General features: G+C 42.5%; 1 protein-coding gene across 4 annotated transcripts in view; it reads left to right on the forward strand.

Annotated features, from left to right (window-relative positions):
- LOC115197415 (protein bicaudal D homolog 1) overlaps window positions 1-18,778 on the forward strand; it is a 63,095-nt gene that overhangs the window by 35,017 nt on the left and 9,300 nt on the right. For all 4 annotated transcript variants that reach the window (XM_029758916.1, XM_029758917.1, XM_029758918.1 and 1 more), the window contains exons 3-6: window positions 3,459-3,671; window positions 14,208-14,360; window positions 15,760-16,239; window positions 18,497-18,778. The exon at window positions 18,497-18,778 is cut by the window's right edge and continues 882 nt beyond it. In XM_029758916.1, coding sequence (XP_029614776.1) covers window positions 3,459-3,671; window positions 14,208-14,360; window positions 15,760-16,239; window positions 18,497-18,778 — 1,128 coding nt within the window. The remainder of the gene's footprint in view (window positions 1-3,458; window positions 3,672-14,207; window positions 14,361-15,759; window positions 16,240-18,496) is intronic.

An 18,778-nucleotide genomic window follows, 5' to 3' on the forward strand; every position in this document is an offset into this window, starting at 1 on the left:
ATGGGCCGGTTGCTCACTGGCATCATTATGCTGACTGTAAACATTGAATAATTAAATGGTGAGTCTATCTGTCATATGGGGCAGTTTGTGGTTGATTAACCATGATGACCGTGACCGAGGCTTTGCATTCCAGTTATTCAGTAGTCATGACTGGTTGAGCTCTCTTTCGATGAAAGACTCATCTCATCCCTGAGTGGGTTAATAGTCTGTGTGTGTGTGTGGGTGTCCAGTTTGTACATCAGTGTGCTGTGTTGTTTCAGTGGAGATGGGATGGGGATCAGCTGTCAGTGTGTGTGTGTGTGTGTGTGGGTGTCCAGTTTGTACATCAGTGTGCTGTGTTGTTTCAGTGGAGATGGGATGGGGATCAGCTGTCAGTGTGTGTGTGTGTGTGTGTGTGTGTGTGTGTGTGTGTGTGTGGGTGTCCAGTTTGTACATCAGTGTGCTGTGTTGTTTCAGTGGAGATGGGATGGGGATCAGCTGTCAGTGTGTGTGTGTGTGTGGGTGTCCAGTTTGTACATCAGTGTGCTGTGTTGTTTCAGTGGAGATGGGATGGGGATCAGCTGTCAGTGTGTGTGTGTGACGCAGGAGGTGGCCAGCGGTCAATGGAAGGATGGTTATTGTATACATCTTCTGCTGCTAAATCTCCTTATCTCATTCACACACACACACACACACACACACACACACACACACACACACACACACACACACACACACACACACACACACACACACACACACACACACACACACACACACACACACACACACACACACACATGCACACACACACACAAATAAGTAATGCTATACATGTACTGACTCGATCCCCCTCCACACACAAATGAACAGCCAAACCCCACCAACCATGAAAGCTGATCAAACCTGAAAACGTATTAACTAAATCATCAGATTGTATGTACATCCACTTTTTGTTGGGGAGCTTTAACTTCATTCACATTAAGCTCTCCATTTCAGCGGACCCCTTGCTTGTATTCTGTATTGAGCTCCCTTCCTGTATTAAGATCTGTTCTGGAGCAGAAGGGATTTAACAATGACAAATTACCCCTATCTACAAACACACCTCAAAATGCTGCATGCGGCTTATTCCACACTAATAAATTAATAAATTGTTATTAAAGTGTGGTAGAAAAATGGTGCATTGAGAAAGAAGTCTATTGAAGGTAGTATGATCACAAGTAATAAAGGCTGGTATCTTATCAATGAGTCATCCTTCTGCTCAAATGTTGTGGACATGATGATGATAAGGTGGAAACGGTGTTCCTGAATTATTCATTCACCAATCAGAGAGAACCTTTCTCAAGCTCTCTGGGAGAATCATTCAACTGGGTTTGGTTTTGAGGGAGTGTGGTGCTGAGACTATTACATCTGAGAGAACACATCTCTCTGTCCAGACCTCTCCCACTGGGCAAAAAGGGGTTGAATCAACATTGTTTCCATGTAATTTCAACAAAAAAATGTAATGTGATTGTGTTGAATCAACATGGAATACTGATTGGATTTGCAAAAAGTTATCAATGTAAGGGTCTTTTTTCATGTAACTTCTAACTTGATATGGTGACATTTTTGTTGATTTCACGTTGAATTCACATTAGTTGAAAATTCAACCAAATCAAAACTAGACGTTGAACAGACATGTGTGCCCAGTGGGCTGTCTCAGACATGCACCACAAGCACTTTCACATAGCAATACGATTATTGGACAAGATTATTTACTTTTATGTTATATCTATATTATACAATAAAGAAATGTTGTAAAATGAACATATACATTTCTCATGAAAAAGTTCTAATAAAAAAAGACACAGCACAATTTCACGTCCCTCTGCAAACTGACCAGACTGCATTTTTCTTCTTCTGGCAGATGCTGGCTGTATTGGGAGATAAACAATCTTATTTGGCGTGACCAGCGCTCCCAGTACAGCATACGGATGCTGAAATCATATACACTGATTGTACAAAACATTATGAACACCTCTTTCCATGACATAGACTGACCAGGTGAAAGCTGTGACCCCTTATTGATGGCACTTGTTAAATCCTCTTCAATCAGTGTAGATGAAGGTGAAGAAACAGGTTAAATAAGGATTTTTAAGCCTTGAGACAATTGAGACATGTATTGTGTATGCGTGCCTTTCAGAGGGTGAATGGGCAAGACAAAAGACCCCCAGACCCACCCACTGGGGAGCCAGGCACAGTCAATCAGACTGGGCCTGGCCCAATCTGAGTTTTTCTACAAAAGGGCTTTATTACAGCCAGAAATACTCCTGACCTGCCCTCAGAAGTACCAAGCCCCCCTCCCCCCACCTGCCCTCAGACGATCCCGCAGGTGAAGAAGCCGGATGTGGAGGTCCTGGGCTGGTCTGCAGTTGTGAGGCCGGTTGGACGTACTGCCAAATTCTCTAAAACAACGTTGGAGGCAGATTATGGCAGAGAAATGAACATTCAATTCTCTGTCAACAGCTCTGGTGGACATTCCTGCAGTCAGCATGCCAATTGCACACTCCCTCAAAACTTGAAACATCTGTGGCATTGTGTTGTGTGACAAAAACTGCACATTTTAAAGTGGCCTTTTATTGTCCCCAGCACAAGGTGCACCAGTGTAATGATCGTACTGTTTAATCAACTTCTTAATATGCCACACCTGTCAGGTGCATGGATGATTTTGGCAAAGGAGAAATGCTCACTAATAGGGATGTAAAGAAATTCATACACAACATTTGAGATAAATAAGATTTTTGTGCATATGGAAAAATTCAAGGATTTTTTATTTCAACTTTACACATGGTATATATATTTTTGTTCAGTGTGTTTTTCATAAGGCCAGGTAATCCTGTTTCAGTCTGTTTCCTTTCGTTTGGTACCTAATGAATACAACCTTGGTGCTGTAGAGGTAGCTGTTACAGGTGTGAATAGGAGCCACCTTTCCAACATGGCCGGTATCCAGGGGTCATTGGCTGTTGTTGGTCAATGCTGTCATTCCCTCAATCAAGCATCAAGCCAGGATTCCTTTGTCATGACAAGTCAGCTTGGAGCGCTGTGTGAAAACCTGTGTCAGGAGAATGGGAACACAGTGTCTATCGATCAGAGACAGGGGCTGAAATATCATTGCACAATACCCTTGAGGCGGGGAGGGACAACCTTGGAGCTTTGTGGGTGATAAGAAGGTACCTAGTGACCACAGGGGACATAGTCTCCTCCACAACCATACCCAAAGTGTATACATTTTTTTGTTATTAGCTACTTCAGGGATGCTGGTGTCAGATCATTACTACCACTACCGTTGTGCACTTGAGCAAGGCATTTAACCCCAAAAATAGCTTTCTATCTGCGGACGCTGTACCATGGCTAACCCTCTGCCTCTTGAAGATACATTTCTTTCTAACCAAACAAAGTACTGTATCTCATTCTGGTCTATTCCCTCTCTGCCTCCCCAGGCGTTTGGCCAGGCATACTCTAACCAGCGTAAGGTGGCGGAGGATGGCGAGATCAACGAGGAGTCGCTGCTGCAGGAGTCAGCGTCAAAGGAGGCCTTCTACATGGGCCAGCTGCTGGAGCTGCAGATGGATCTGAAGATGAGCCGCTCAGTGGCGTCCAACGCGTCCAACGAGAGCGAGAGGCTCAACGCCGTGCTTCAGGAGCACAAAGAGGTAGAGACTTTTGTCCACTGATGTCACTCACTCACACCTCAGACTAGTGTCATGCTGTAATACATTTTGAGCTGTAGTATGGTATTTGGGTGCAAAGTGGATTTTTTGTTTTACAGAAGAATTAGTATTTCTCTCTTTTTTTCACTTTTGATCCAAAAACCGTGCTACAGCTAAAGCTGTATTACACTTTTTATGTTCCCATGAGTGTTACATATGCACTTTCAGGGTTTTTTGCAATACATAATTGTTAAAAATGTGATTGTTATAAGATTGTTACATTTAGTCATTCGGTGCACCCATGAATGTAAAAATAAACTGAGCGTTATGTAAAGAAATTAACAGTAAAATATGAATAAATGCATGGTCTCAAATATTTAGGTTTTAGGTTTTTAGGTTTGATTTATTCACACCAAAAAAAAGAAGTGAAAGACAAAACAGTACAGATAAAAAAAAATGTAAAAATGGTGAGCAGGTGAGGTTAGAAGCCCAAAATGTCCTACAAAAAAAGTTTGTTCAATCAGTTAAACAAAGCATATTAATTATAATTGTACATGATATACAATTGGTCTCAAATATTCAACATCTATGAGGTCAGAAGTTACATTATAATGATTTTTTTTTCTTCACTTTTCACTGCAATTTATGTTAGGGAAATAAAAACCATATGAAATGTCTCTTATCGGCTGAGCTTCTCTGCATTTTTTTAGACAATAAAATAATGTCATAGTTTTTTAACATTAAAAATACTGCTTGTACATATGACTTTTCTCACTTAAACATGTTTTACAGGCGACTGCTTGTGCACCCATGTGAAAACTTGACTTTCAATCTTAAGTATTGAAATAAAATATAAAGTTTCCGATAATTCAACATTTTTATTGTTTTGTAGCAGTTGTACTGAATTATGATTGAAGGTCTCTCCAGGCATCTTCATGATGTCACATCCTGTCAGATCAATATCGTCATGTGATTTGATCCAAAATTGTGACTTTTGTCGGTTGCACCAAACGATAATCATTAAGGACATTTTTCCAGACAAAAGTATTTAAAGTATTTAAAACCTTTCTGCATAAACTGTCTTACCCATATAGCAGTATAGTGGTATACACCTTACAAAATCATGCTAGAATAATATTTGTTGACCGTTTTATTATGATTTAAGATGTTTTATTAACATTTATCTGCATTACCTTTGCCTTCGGACGGTTGCTCCTAATCCCATTATTTTTCTTCAGAACACCAAAAGTAACATTTTTTTTCTTCACATTTAACCATGAACTCTTTTAGAACTCATATAAAAGAGAAAAGTCAAAGTTACATTATGTAGAATTTGTAAACATTATTTCTTGACCTTGGAGAATATTTCATTCTGACACCAACATTTACACGTCATGTCATTGTCCCTTTTACATGTTTTCCTGTGCAGGCTACTGTGAATCCACAAAATGAGGTTATGTACTCAATTTAGCCTACAGCCTACTGTTATGTCACACATTGAGATATTATTTGTAGATTAACATGAGGTGCATCTTGCTACCCTGCTGATAGGGACCAGCTGTTTTGTGTCAAACTCTGTGTGAGGTACAGTAGCGGTCACAGGGTCACTCTAAAGGGCGGATAGGGGTCATGCAGAGAGTGACTGTGTGGAATGTGTGTGGCGTGTGTGTGCAAGCCTGTGTTTGTGCGCGTGGTGCATGCCTGTGTGTGGGGGGGGGGCTACGTACATGTGCATGTCAGCAGAGGCAGAGGGGTTCAGGCCGGGGTTAGACGCCGCTGCGGACATGACCCCATTGTGGAGGGCAAATCCGGTGCTAAGCTAGGGAATAAGAAAAATGCCCTGAGCTCGGCACATGTGCATCCCTGAGTGAGCCAGGCTGCTCTCTCATCACACAGTGCAGGACAAACTGTGCCCTCCCAGCCCGGGGGTGGCAGCAGGTCATTCACTAGTTAGATTAAATGCTTCACACACTGTTGGCAGGAACCGCTGGGGTCGCACAGTCACTGTTTGTGTCTGCTTCACTTGTCATTCCAAGCATTCCAAAAATGTGAGTTCAGTTATTGTGAATCAAATTTTTGTAAAATATCTACACTACCGTTCAAAAGTTTGGGGTCACTTAGAAATGTCCTTGTTCTTAAAACAAAACCACATTTTTTGTCCATTAAAATAACAGAAAATTGATCAGAAATACAGTGCAGACATTGTTAATGTTGTAAATGACTATTGTAGCTGGAAACGGCAGATTTTTAATGGAATATCTACATAGGCGTACAGAGGCCCATTATCAGCAACCATCAGCCCTGTGTTCCAATGGCACGTTGTGTTAGCTAATCTAAGTTGATCATTTTAAAAGGCTAATTGATCATTAGAAAGCCCTTTTGCAATTATGTTAGCAGAGCTGAAAACTGTTGTTCTGATTAAAGAAGCAATAAAACTGGCCTTCTTTAGACTTGCTGAGTATCTGGAGCATCAGAATTTGTGGGTTCGATTACAGGCTCAAAGTGGCCACAAACAAAGCACTTTCTTCTGAAACTCGTCAGTCTATTCTTGTTCTGAGAAATGAAGGCTATTCCATGCGAGAAATTGCCAAGAAACTGAAGATCTCGTACAACGCCGTGTACTACTCCCTTCACAGAACAACCCTAACCCTAACTGGCTCTAACCAGAATAGAAAGAGGAGTGGGAGGCCCCAGTGCACAACTGAGCAAGAGGACAAGTACATTAGAGTGTCTAGTTTGAGAAACAGACGCCTCACAAGTCCTCAACTGGCAGCTTTATTAAATAGTACCCGCAAAACTCCAGTCTCAACGTCAACAGTGAAGAGGAGACTCTGGGATGCTGGCCTTCTAGACAGCGTTGCAAAGTAAAAGCCATTTCTCAAACTGGCCAATAAAAATTAAATATTAAGATGGGCAAAAGAACACAGACACTGGACAGAGGAACTCTGCCTAGAAGGGCAGCATCCCGGAGTCTCCTCTTCACTATGAGGCGTCTGTTTCTTGAACTAGACACTCTAATGTACTTGTCCTCTTGTCTTCTAATTAATATGTGGTGCATATTAATTAGAAGACAGTCTCTTTTTAATGTGCTGGAGCCACACAAGGGGCTTCATTTGTCTCTAATTGGATCTAATAAACTGGTTTAATGTGGATCCCAAACAGATTCTAAAGATGTAGGATCTTAATTTGATCTCTTTTTTTTCATCCTGTTGCTGCAGGATTAATTAAGATCCTACATTTTTATCTCCTAAAATCAAAGGAATGTACAGACAAAATGATAGAGACTAAGTTAATAGTAGGTTCTGTGTGTTTTACTGTTTGTATTTCAAATAGGCTCTGGCCTACCGCTAGTAGTTAACCTGCATTGTTTAAATGAATCCTGGCCCTGATGTAGAATGGGACACAGGGCTACAGTATTGGCCTTTCCCATAGTGGTTGTGTTGTGTGAGTGTTTGGTGGTGCACTGACCATGCCCTGATCCTGTGGTGGGGTTGAGACAGTAATCATTGGCCAGTAATCCCCTGGACTTCATGGACAGCTCAGTCCTAATGCCCTGCTTCGTGGGGAATATGTAATGAGACAACACCACCCAATAGCAAACCACAGTGGTCACGTACAGTTAATCAATAATGTCACGGATTAAGAGTTTGTTAATTAGCTGTTTGTGTTTTGCCTATGGTCCATATTGGAATATCGGTATTTTTCGCTTCCATTGTCACAAGTGTAGGGGTAGCTACAAGTGTAGCGGTAGTGCTGCATAAGGATCTGCAGCAACGCTGTGCTTTCAAGTACAATGCTGTACAGTGTGTCATGACATGGAGATCAAGTGTCAAATAAAATGCTGCTACAGGCTTGAATACAGAAACAGCAGCATGTACAATTGACTGTACATTGAATTGACCTTCCATTTCTCAGTCCATTTCCCTGAGTCCTGCTGTTCCTCTGGTGACTGAAGATGTGGTCAGTCAGGTACTGGAGGGTCCATGTCTGTCCCAAGACCATCTGTCTCCTCTAGGGCTGGGAATTTCAAGGGACCTCACAATATAATATTATCACTATACTTAGGTGCCGATACAATATGTATTACGATTCCCACAATTCTCACCATTCTATATGTATTGCAATTCAATACTGCGATTTTATGTTCCAAACATATTGCTCACTAAATGTCTGCTGCAGAGAGACAAGAGAGACCATGAGAAAACGAGTTGTAATTAGACAGGGAAATAAATTGCTGAAAACATGTTGGCTCACTATTTAAAACTATTGTTTTGGTGCAAGTACAGCCAACTTTGATTTCTTATTTTTCTTTACAATTTGATACTTGGAGCCAAGTATCAATATAATATCATCCAAACATAACTGTAGCGATATTTTCCCCCGTCACTAGTCTCTGCTCCTGGTGAGGCTCTGGCCAGGGTCCCACTGGTCACCCCATATCTAGGACCCAGAGTCTGGGTCAGCACTTCTGTGTAGGGCAGGCGAGGAGCCACTTAGCAACTTAGCTGTGTAGGGCAGGCTAGGAGCCACTCAGCAACTTAGCTGTGTAGGGCAGGCTAGGAGCCACTCAGCAACTTAGCTGTGTAGGGCAGGCTAGGAGCCACTCAGCAACTTAGCTGTGTAGGGCAGGCTAGGAGCCACTCAGCAACTTAGCTGTGTAGGGCAGGCTAGGAGCCACTCAGCAACTTAGCTGTGTAGGGCAGGCTAGGAGCCACTTAGCAACTTAGCTGTGTAGGGCAGGCTAGGAGCCACTCAGCAACTTAGGTGTGTAGGGCAGGCTAGGAGCCACTTAGCAACTTAGCTGTGTAGGGCAGGCTAGGAGCCACTTAGCAACTTCATTGAGGAGAGGGGAAATAAGAAGGCCTGAATAGATACTGTATGAGGGGCTATGGAGGACTGAAACCTGTTCATCATTTATGGGGTAAATATAGGCTACATTCACACACACACACAATGTACTAGCTGCAACCCAAACCAATTTGAATTTAGTAAGGCAATTCTATCGGCTGGTGTTTGAGTTATGACTCAGTGTAAATTATGTTAAATGTTTGATAATATGTGTCCAGCGATGTAAAGCCAGACTGAGGCTGCTGTACTGTAAATCCATACAGATTTATAACGCCCGTAGCCAATGCTCTTAGGATTCACAACTCCTCTTCAGGAAATTGCATTGTGTGTGTTTGTGTGTGGGGGGGTGGCCTATTTAGAGTTGGTGCATTAAAGAGAGGCGAGAGGCCAGGTATCTGGACTGGACTTATAGAGCAAAGACATCTATTATTACTGCATCCAGAAGGTTCAGAACATGCAGCAAAGTGCCACTAATTCAGATACTATGAGTGCTGATGCATGCCAGACTGTTTTAGTTCATATTTTGACACATAGATAGTGTAAGTATTATAATGACATCATATTGTAACTACCGAGTATAGCCAGGTTGGCAGCTAGCAGGTGATCTACACATAGTCAGTGCATACTATTATATGTTATAGAAACATGTATTGTGAATGTATATACAGTATATTATACATTGCCTTCAGACAGTATTCACACCAGATGACCTTTTCCACATTTTGTTGTCGTACAACCTGAATTTAAAATGGATTCAATTGATATTTTGTGTCACTGGCCTCACACAATACCCCATAATGTCAAAGTCGAATTATGTTTTTAGCTATTTTTATAAATTAATTAAAAATGAAATGCTGAAATGCCTTGATTCAATAAGTATTCAGCCCCTTTGTTATGGCCAGCGGTGAAAGTAATGCGGTCTCGACAAAATAATTTGTGGGGGTACTGTCACGCCCTGGCCATAGAGAGGGCTTTGTTCTCTATTTTGGTTAGGCCAGGGTGTGACTAGGGTGGGCATTCTATGTCCTTTTTTCTATGTTTTGTATTTCTTTGTTTTGGCCGGGTATGGTTCTTAATCAGGGACAGCTGTATATCGTTGTCTCTGATTGGGAGCCATACTTAGGCAGCCTGTTTTCCTTTGGGTTTTGTGGGTGGTTAATTTCTGTTTAGTGTTGCTAACATGACAGAACTGTTTGGCTGTCGGTTTTTGTTTCTTTGTTTATGTGTTCTCAGTACAATAAATACATGATGAGCACTCACCAAGCTGCGCCTTGGTCTACTCCCTGCAACAGCCGTTACAGGTACGCTGTACCAGTAAAACATAACCCTATCACAATAATTAAAACAAAATGTCAAGAAAACTGTAGGCTATTACAACACTTTTTATCATAACCGCATGTCAGAGGCATGAACATTTATTGAATATACTTGAAAACGGCTGGTATAGCCCACACTCCAAAGTGTGATGTGGTTCGATGAGAACACTAAGCTTCAAGTACATTTTATGAAATTAGCAAAATTATATAACCTAATTAGCCTACTCCTGTCTATACAGAAATACATCAAATCATTACACCACAAAGCATGATTTGGCCACAGAGGATCATTAACTTATTGGAATATGAAAATTGTTTTAAATCGCAATGCCTAAAGTCGGAAGGGCACTCAATTTGGGCAGCGCACGGCAAATACCAAATACATGATTGTTGAGTTGCAAAGTATAGAGGCCCAGCCAGGTATATCGCAATACTTAAAAATACAATCACTGGAAAACATAATTTGGAAAGAAAATGGCTATTGCTGTAAATAGAAGACAATGAAAAAACTCTAATCTCTCTTTTAGTTATCAAAATTCTCAACTTAATTGAACGAACAGTAGGCCTATAGCCAATCTTAGGATATTGGCACCAGCGTAGAGAGCATCGGCCATATCTCCGGTGGATGCGCATATTTACTATTTTATCATTGTTGGGTCAGTGCCACTTGAAAGTTTGTTCTTGGACAATATCATATCAAATAAAATAAAATGTATTTATATAGCCCTTCTTACATCAGCTGATATCTCAAAGTGCTGTACAGAAACCCAGCACTAAAACCCCAAAAAGCAAGCAATACAGGTGGAGAAGCACGGTGGCTAGGAAAAACTCCCTAGAAAGGCCAAAACCTAGGAAGAAACCTAGAGAGGAACCAGGCTATGAGGGGTGGCCAGTCCTCTTCTGGCTGTGCCGGGTGGAGATTATAACAGAACATGGCCAAGATGTTCAAATGTTCATAAATGACCAGCATGGTCAAATAATAATAATCACAGTAGTTGTCGAGGGTGCAACAGGTCAGCACCTCAGGAGTAAATGTCAGTTGGCTTTTCATAGCCGATCATTGAGAGTATCTCTACCGCTCCTGCTGTCTCTAGAGAGTTGAAAACAGCAGGTCTGGGACAGGTAGCACGTCCGGTGAACAGGTCAGGGTTCCATAGCAGCAGGCAGAAAAGTTGAAACTGGAGCAGCAGCATGGCCAGGTGGACTGGGGACAGCAAGGAGTCATCATGCCAGGTAGTCCTGAGGCATGGTCCTAGGGCTCAGGTCCTCCGAGAGAAAGAAAGAAAGAATTAGAGAGAGTATACTTAAATTCACACAGGACACTGGAGAAATACTCCAGATATAACAGACTGACCCTAGCCCCCCGACACATAAACTACTGCAGCATAAATACTGGAGGCTGAGACCGGAGGGGTCAGGAGACACTGTGGCCCCATCCGATGATACCCCCGGACAGGGCCAAACAGGCAGGATATAACCCCACCCACTTTGCCAAAGCACAATAATTTCCTCCTCCAGGTTAGATGGACGTCATATTGTATTTGAGTCTCCCCTTCTCGTTGGCCTATTATATGGATCAGACAACGTTATTTTTATTCTGTTTGTCAAAAGTTCCTTCTTTGACCTCATGGGTGGAATGTTATTAATATTTTTCATAATTTCATAATTAATAAATATATAGATTTTTTTACGTTAAGATTTACCTTCACTGGAACTAAGGAGCCTAGACCGAAACCATGAAAAACAGCCCCAGATCATTATTCCTCCTCCACCAAACTTTACAGTTGGCGCTATGCATTGGGGCAGGTAGCGTTCTCCTGGCATCCGCCAAACCCATAATCGTCCGTTGGACTGCCAGATGGTGAAGAGTGATTCATCACTCCAGAGAACACGTTTCCACTGCTCTAGAGTCCAATCGCGGCGAGCTTTACACCACTGTAGCCGACGCTTGGCATTGCGCATGGTGATCTTAGGCTTGTGTGCGGCTGCTGGGCCATGGAAACCCATTTCATGAAGCTCCCGACGAACAGTTCTTGTGCTGACATTAGTTCCAGAGGCAGTTTGGAACTCGTTAGTGAGTGTTGCAACTGAGCGCTTCAGCACTCGGCAGTCCTGTTCTGTGAGCTTGTGTGGCCTACCACTTCCCAGCTGAGCCGTCGTTGCTCCTAGCCGTTTCCACTTTACAATAACAGCACTTACCGTTGACCGGGGCAGCTTTAGCAGGGCAGAAATTTGACGAACTGACTTGTTGGAAAGGTGGCATCCTATGACGTTGCCACATTGTAAGTCACTGAGCTCTTCAGTAAGGCCATTCTACTGCAAGTGTTTGTCTATGGCGATTGCATGGCTGTGTGCTCAATTTTACACACCTGTCGGCAATGGGTGTGGCTGAAATAGCCGAATCCACTAATTTGAAGGGGTGTCCACATACTTTTGTATATATAGTATATACAGTTGAAGTCGGACGTTTACATACATACGCTTAAGTTGGAGTCATTAAAACTCGTTTTTCAACCACTCCACACATTTCTTGTTAACAAACTATAGTTTTGGCAAGTTGGTTAGGACATCTACTTTGTGCATGACACAAGTAATTTTTCCAACAATTGTTTACAGACAGATTATTTCACTTATAATTCACTATCACAATTCCAGTGGGCCAGAAGTTTACATACACTAAGTTGACTGTGCCTTTAAACAGCTTGGAAAATTCCAGAAAATGATGTCATGGCTTTATAAGCTTCTGATAGGCTAATTGAAATCATTTGAGTCAATTGGAGGTGTACTTGTGGATGTATTTCAAGGCCTACCTTCAAACTCAGTGCTTCTTTGCTTGACATCATGGGAGAATCAAAAGAAATCAGCCAAGACATCAGAAAACAATTGTAGATCTCCACAAGTCTGGTTCATCCTTGGGAGCAATTTCCAAACGCCTGAAGGTACCACGTTCATCTGTATAAACAATAGTACGCAAGTATAAACACCATGAGACCACGCAGCCGTCATACCGCTCAGGAAGGAGACGCGTTCTATCTCCTAGAGATGAACGTACTTTGGTGCGAAAAGTGCAAATCAATACCAGAACAAGAGCAAAGGACCTTGTGAAGATGCTGGAGGAAACAGGTACAAAAGTATCTATACCCACAGTAAAACTAATCCTATATCGACATAACCTGAAAGGCCGCTCAGCAAAGACGAAGCCACTGCTCCAAAACCACCATAAAAAAGCCAGACTATGGTTTGCAACTGCACATGGGGCCAAAGATCGTACTTTTTGGAGAAATGTCCTCTGGTCTGATGAAACAAAAAGATAACTGTTTGGCCATAATGACCATCGTTATGTTTGTAGGAAAAGGGGAGGAGCCTTGCAAGACGAAGAACACCATCCCAACTGTGAAGCACGGGAGTGGCAGCATCATGTTGTGGGGGTGCTTTGCTGCAGGAGGGACTGGTGCACTTCACAAAATAGATGGGAAAATGATGTGGATATATTGAAGCAACATCTCAAGATATCAGTCAGGAAGTTAAAGCTTGGTCGCAAATGGGTCTTCCAAATGGACAATGACCCCAAGCATAGTTCCAAAGTTGTGGCAAAATGGCTTAAGGACAACAAAGTCAAGGTATTGGAGTGGCCATCACAAAGCCCTGACCTCAATCCTATAGAAAATGTGTGGGCAGAACTGAAAAAGCGTGTGCGAGCTAGGAGGCCTACAAACCTGACTCAGTTACACCAGCTCTGTCAGGAGGAATGGGCCAAAATTCACCCAACTTATTGTGGGAAGCTTGTGGAAGGCTACCCGAAACGTTTGACCCAAGTTAAACAATTTAAAGGCAAATACTAATACTAATTGAGTGCATGTGAACTTTTGACCCACTGGGAATGTGATGAAAGAAATAAATGCTGAAATAAATAATTCTCTCTTATTCTGATATTTCACATTCTTAAAATAAAGTGGTGATCCTAACTGACCTAAGACAGGGAATTTTTACTAGGATTAAATGTCAGGAATTGTTAAAGCTGAGTTTAAATGTATTTGGCTAAGGTGTATGTCAACTTCCGACTTCAACTAAGTATTCACACCCCTGACTGGAAAATGGCTGTCTAACAATGATCAACAACCAACTTGGCAGAGCTTGAATAATTTTTTAAAGAATAATGTGCAAATATTGTACAATACAGCTGTCCATAGCTCTTAGAGACTTAACCAGAAAGACTCACTGCTGTAATTGTTGCCGAAGGTGTATTGGGGTGTGAACACTTAAGTAAATGAGATCTTTCTGTATTTCATTTTCAATACATTAGCCAAAAATGATCTATTGATCTGTTGAATTGCTTGCAGATTATGACCCGACAGTCCTTCTCTTTCCTTCCCAGAGTAATGAGATGCTGGAGCTGCAGCGGAGCAGGATGAGAGAGGAAATCAGGGAGTATAAATTCCGAGAGGCGCGACTCCTACAGGACTACACTGAGCTGGAGGAGGAGAACATCACCCTGCAAAAACTAGTGTCCACCCTCAAACAGAACCAGGTCAGCATCAACACCATTACTGTTTATGGTTTACTGCACGCCAGAGGAGGCTGGTGGGGGGGGGGGGCGCTTTAGGAGGACGGGCTCATTGTATTGGCTGGAATTAAATGAATGGGACAGAGTCAATCATGTGGTTTCCATATGTTTGATTTGTTTGATACTGTTTCTATTCAGAACCACATTCCTGTAAAGATTAGAGAGGATCTCATGTTAAATACTGTTGAAGTAAGATGGCTACAGGTTCATCTGCCACAAGCCCATTCTTGTGGGAAGCTGCTATAGAGCACCAATTGCTAACAGTCAATATCTGGAAAACATGTGTGAAATGCTTGATAATGTATGTGATATCAACAGAGGTATATTTTATGGGTGATTTTAAATATTGACTGGCTTTCATCAAGCTGCCCACTCAAGAAAAAGCTTCAAACTGTAACCAGTGCCTGCAACCTGGTTCAGGTTATCAGTCAACCTACCAGGGTAGTTACCAACAGCACAGGAATGAAATCATCATGTATTGATCACATCTTTATTAATGCTGCAGAAATTTGCTTGAAAGCAGTATCCAAATCCATCGGATGTAGTGATCACAATATAGTAGCCATATCTAGGAAAACCAAAGTTCCAAAGGATGGGCCTAATATAGTGTATAAGAGGTCATACAATACATTTTGTAGCGATTCCTATGTTGTTGATGTAAAGAGTATTTGTTGGTGTGGTGTGTAATGAGGAGCAACACATTTATGAAATTGCTTATTCCAGTTACTAATAAGCATGCACCCAATAAGAAAATGACTGTAAAAACTATTAAATCCCTGTGGATTGATGAGGAATTGAAAAATTGTATGTCTGAGAGGGATGAGGTAAAAGGAATGGCAAACACACTGCAAACTGAGAAATCATGTGACTAAACTGAATAAAAAGAAGGAGAAACTACACTATGAAACCAAGATGAATGACATAAAGAATGATAGTAAAAATCATTCATTGAATAAGATGGCTCATTCATCACAAAACCGACTGACTTTAATAATTGTTTAATTGGCAAGATTAGCAAACTTAGGCATGACATGCCAGCAACAAACGCTGACACTACACATCCAAGTATATCTGACCAAATTATGAAAGACAATCATTTTTGAATTCGCTTTGAATTGACAAGACTTTCAGCACGCTTATAGGGAAGGACATTCAACAAGCACAGCACTTTTTACAGTCATTTTTTTTATCTGACCTTAAACCTACTTACAATGTATTTTACTTAACCCTATCCTCTTTCTGTGTCCTTTGTGTCCTTTTTGTCTGACTGTCCTCTATGTGTGTCCCCTTTACTCTATCTGTGTGTCCCTTTTCCCTCCTTTCCTCTGTCTGTCCCCTGTCCCCTGCTCCCCCTCTCCACCAGGTGGAGTATGAGGGTCTGAAGCATGAGATCAAGGTTCTGGAGGAGGAGACGGTGCTGCTGAACAGCCAGCTGGAGGATGCTGTGCGTCTGAAGGACATCTCTCAGTCCCAGCTGGAGGAGGCTCTGGACTCCCTGAAAATTGAGAGGGAGCAGAAGAACAGCCTGAGGAAGGAGCTAGCCCACCACATCACCCTCAGCGACAGTGTGTACGGGGCCGGAGCCCACCTGGCTCTCACCGCCACTGTCGACGGGCTCAAATTTGCCACCGAAGAGGTCGGGAGTAATGGTACAGCCATGCATAATGGAGCCAATGGGAATGAGGATAGCAACGGCCACTGTAATGGACACCTGGGATTGGCTAAGATGAACGGCAACTACCCGCTGCCCAGGAAGGGGGAGGGGCTGCATGGTCCTGTGTCTGACCTCTTCAGCGAGCTCAACCTGTCTGAGATGCAGAAAGTAAAAAAGCAGCTGTTTCAGGTGGGTCTCTAGTCTAGATGAACGTTTGAGAGACAGAGTGTTCTTCTCACTACTATGGCTGAGTGATTGTTAGCCAGGTCTCAGATCTTTTGTCCTGTCTTGCCAACTTCTATGGTCATTGTAATGTTTGGCATGACAATGACCATAGGAGTTGGCAAGATAGCGCAAACAGATCTGGGACCAGGCTAAGTTATTGTTGTGAAAATGTTCAAGGGAGGTTGTACCTGGGTCTTGTTGTTACCAGGGAGTCTTTTAATATCCTTCATCCAACCACCTTCCTCATTTGCTCTGAGCAAATCAATGTGGTTAGAGAGACAAAACCAGCGAATTACACACCCAATGCATTAGGAGACTGTTACCGACCTCCTCTGTCCACAGCACATTTCATTAAGGAATGGGTGTCTCACCAGCATCATTGGACAACCTAACAACCTGCCCCTCTGATAACAACCATCCTACTGCAGCCTGCAGCCAACCAATGACAAGGTGATGACATTTTGAGAACAAGACCCCCCCCCCCCCCCAAAAAAGCTTGTCAGATGTCATCCATCTTTTATTCTCTAACAAACCATTAGTCTGTGACCACGCTCATTATGATTTACCAATGACTTTACATGACTAGTTTCAGAGCTATTTTGGACTCAAAAGACTTCTGTCTCAGAAGGGCCATAGGGGCTGATTTGGATGATTTGTGGGGACATGTAGTAACAATAGCAGGGGAGAGTAGAACGGTAGGAGTGGAGGAGGACGGCGTCTGCCATGGGGAGGCCTGTCAAGGCGATTAGTGTCCGACAGCGCAGGACAGAGCAGCGTAGGGCGGAGGATCCAGAGGAGAGTGGAAGGAAGGCAGAGAAAGAAAGACAGGCTGCCGCTCTACTACGCTGCTTAGAGACAGAGGACAGGAATAGAAGCCCTTACAAGACAAGAGTACAGAGGGATAACACACACACACACACGCACACACACACACATACTGTTTAAGAGAATGTCTAGCAATGAATAGAAAGCTTACTTATTTTTCTTACTCAGGTCAGTGGGGAAATGAATGATTACATTTGTGGATCCAAACAGTATTACTGTAGAGGTTTGAATTTCTCTATAAATGGATATCCCCTCTTGGATTAATCACGGTTCCATTATCCTTAAAGTAGACAACAGCAGGTTCTTAATTGCTTTCAGTAGAGAGGGCTGCTTTAATTTGTCATCCTCACGGTGCTGTAATTTATATCTGTTCCCAACAAGCATTACATTAAACTCACTCAATTTAACCTCAATGGTAACCATATAAAATACGAGATAAACATTTGGTATAAAACTAAAACATAAAAGTGGTTTATAATTAAGCAATAAGGCTCGGGAGGGTGTGATATATGGCCAATCTTCAACGCAACGCGGAGTGCCTGGATACAGCCCTTAGCCGTGGTATATTGTCCATTTACCACAAACCTCCGAGGTGCCTTATTGCTATTATAAAATGGTTATCAACGTAATTACAAGAGTAAAAAGACATGTTTTGTCATTCCCATATACTACGGCTTTCAGCAAATCATCATTCAGGGCTCGAACCACCAAGATTAGAATTCCTGTTATATATCTACTGAGAGGTCCCCAAACCTCCTTTTTTCTCAATGGGTGAAAAATGAAATATCTGTTTGATGCTATGGCTATGCATACAAATCAGTGGATCAGTTCTGTTTGAGAATTTACAGATTGAGCTTTTTATTGTGTTTGATCTTTTTCTCTGTCTGTATGACGTGTAGATAACCTGGGACTGTGCAGTACCTTTGTATTTATAGGGTGTTGTCTGGTCAGAGGACAGGAACAGACACAAAATTATAAAACACAATATTCTGTTCTTTCAAGCAATCTCTTGCCAGGTTTCACAGTAGTGGAGTGGAAATCTCTCAGCTCACCTGTGGTGCAGTTCTAATAGGTAAAATCTGAGGTCCCAGGTGGCAACCTACACACACACACACACACACACACACACACACACTAGTCAGACAGGGTTATTTATGGGACTAGCGTACTGTACTGCTGAACTCATTGAAAGTTTCGCTGTTCGACTGCTTCTAAACTTTCTTCAATAATTAATTTTACTTTGTTTCCCTGGGCCTCTTCCAATAGTCAGCCAATAGGGGATGGCTGACTAGCTCCTCTGATATGATGACTGATCACAAATACATTAAACTGTCTGTGGTAATGCTGCTCTGGTCTGAGTGGTCCTCACCCTGCAGTATGTCCTCCCGACCTCTAGGTGGAGCGTGAGAAGTCAAGCCTCCTGATGAACCTGCAGGAGTCCCAGACCCAGTTGCAGCACATACAGAGCGCCCTGACGGAGCAACACGAGCACGTCCAACGCCTCACCGAGCGCGTCAACGCCATGAAGCACCTCCAAAGTGACAAGGAGATGGCTGATGCTCAGGAGTCTGAGAAGTCCAACGGGTCGCCCTCGCCCTGTCACCGCGACTACGAGGTGGACATCCACGGGATGGACATCCTGGAGTGTAAGTACAAGGTGGCAGTAACCGAGGTGACC

Source organism: Salmo trutta, chromosome 7 (genome assembly GCF_901001165.1).
Source record: "Salmo trutta chromosome 7, fSalTru1.1, whole genome shotgun sequence".
NCBI classification, from domain to species: Eukaryota; Metazoa; Chordata; class Actinopteri; order Salmoniformes; family Salmonidae; genus Salmo; species Salmo trutta.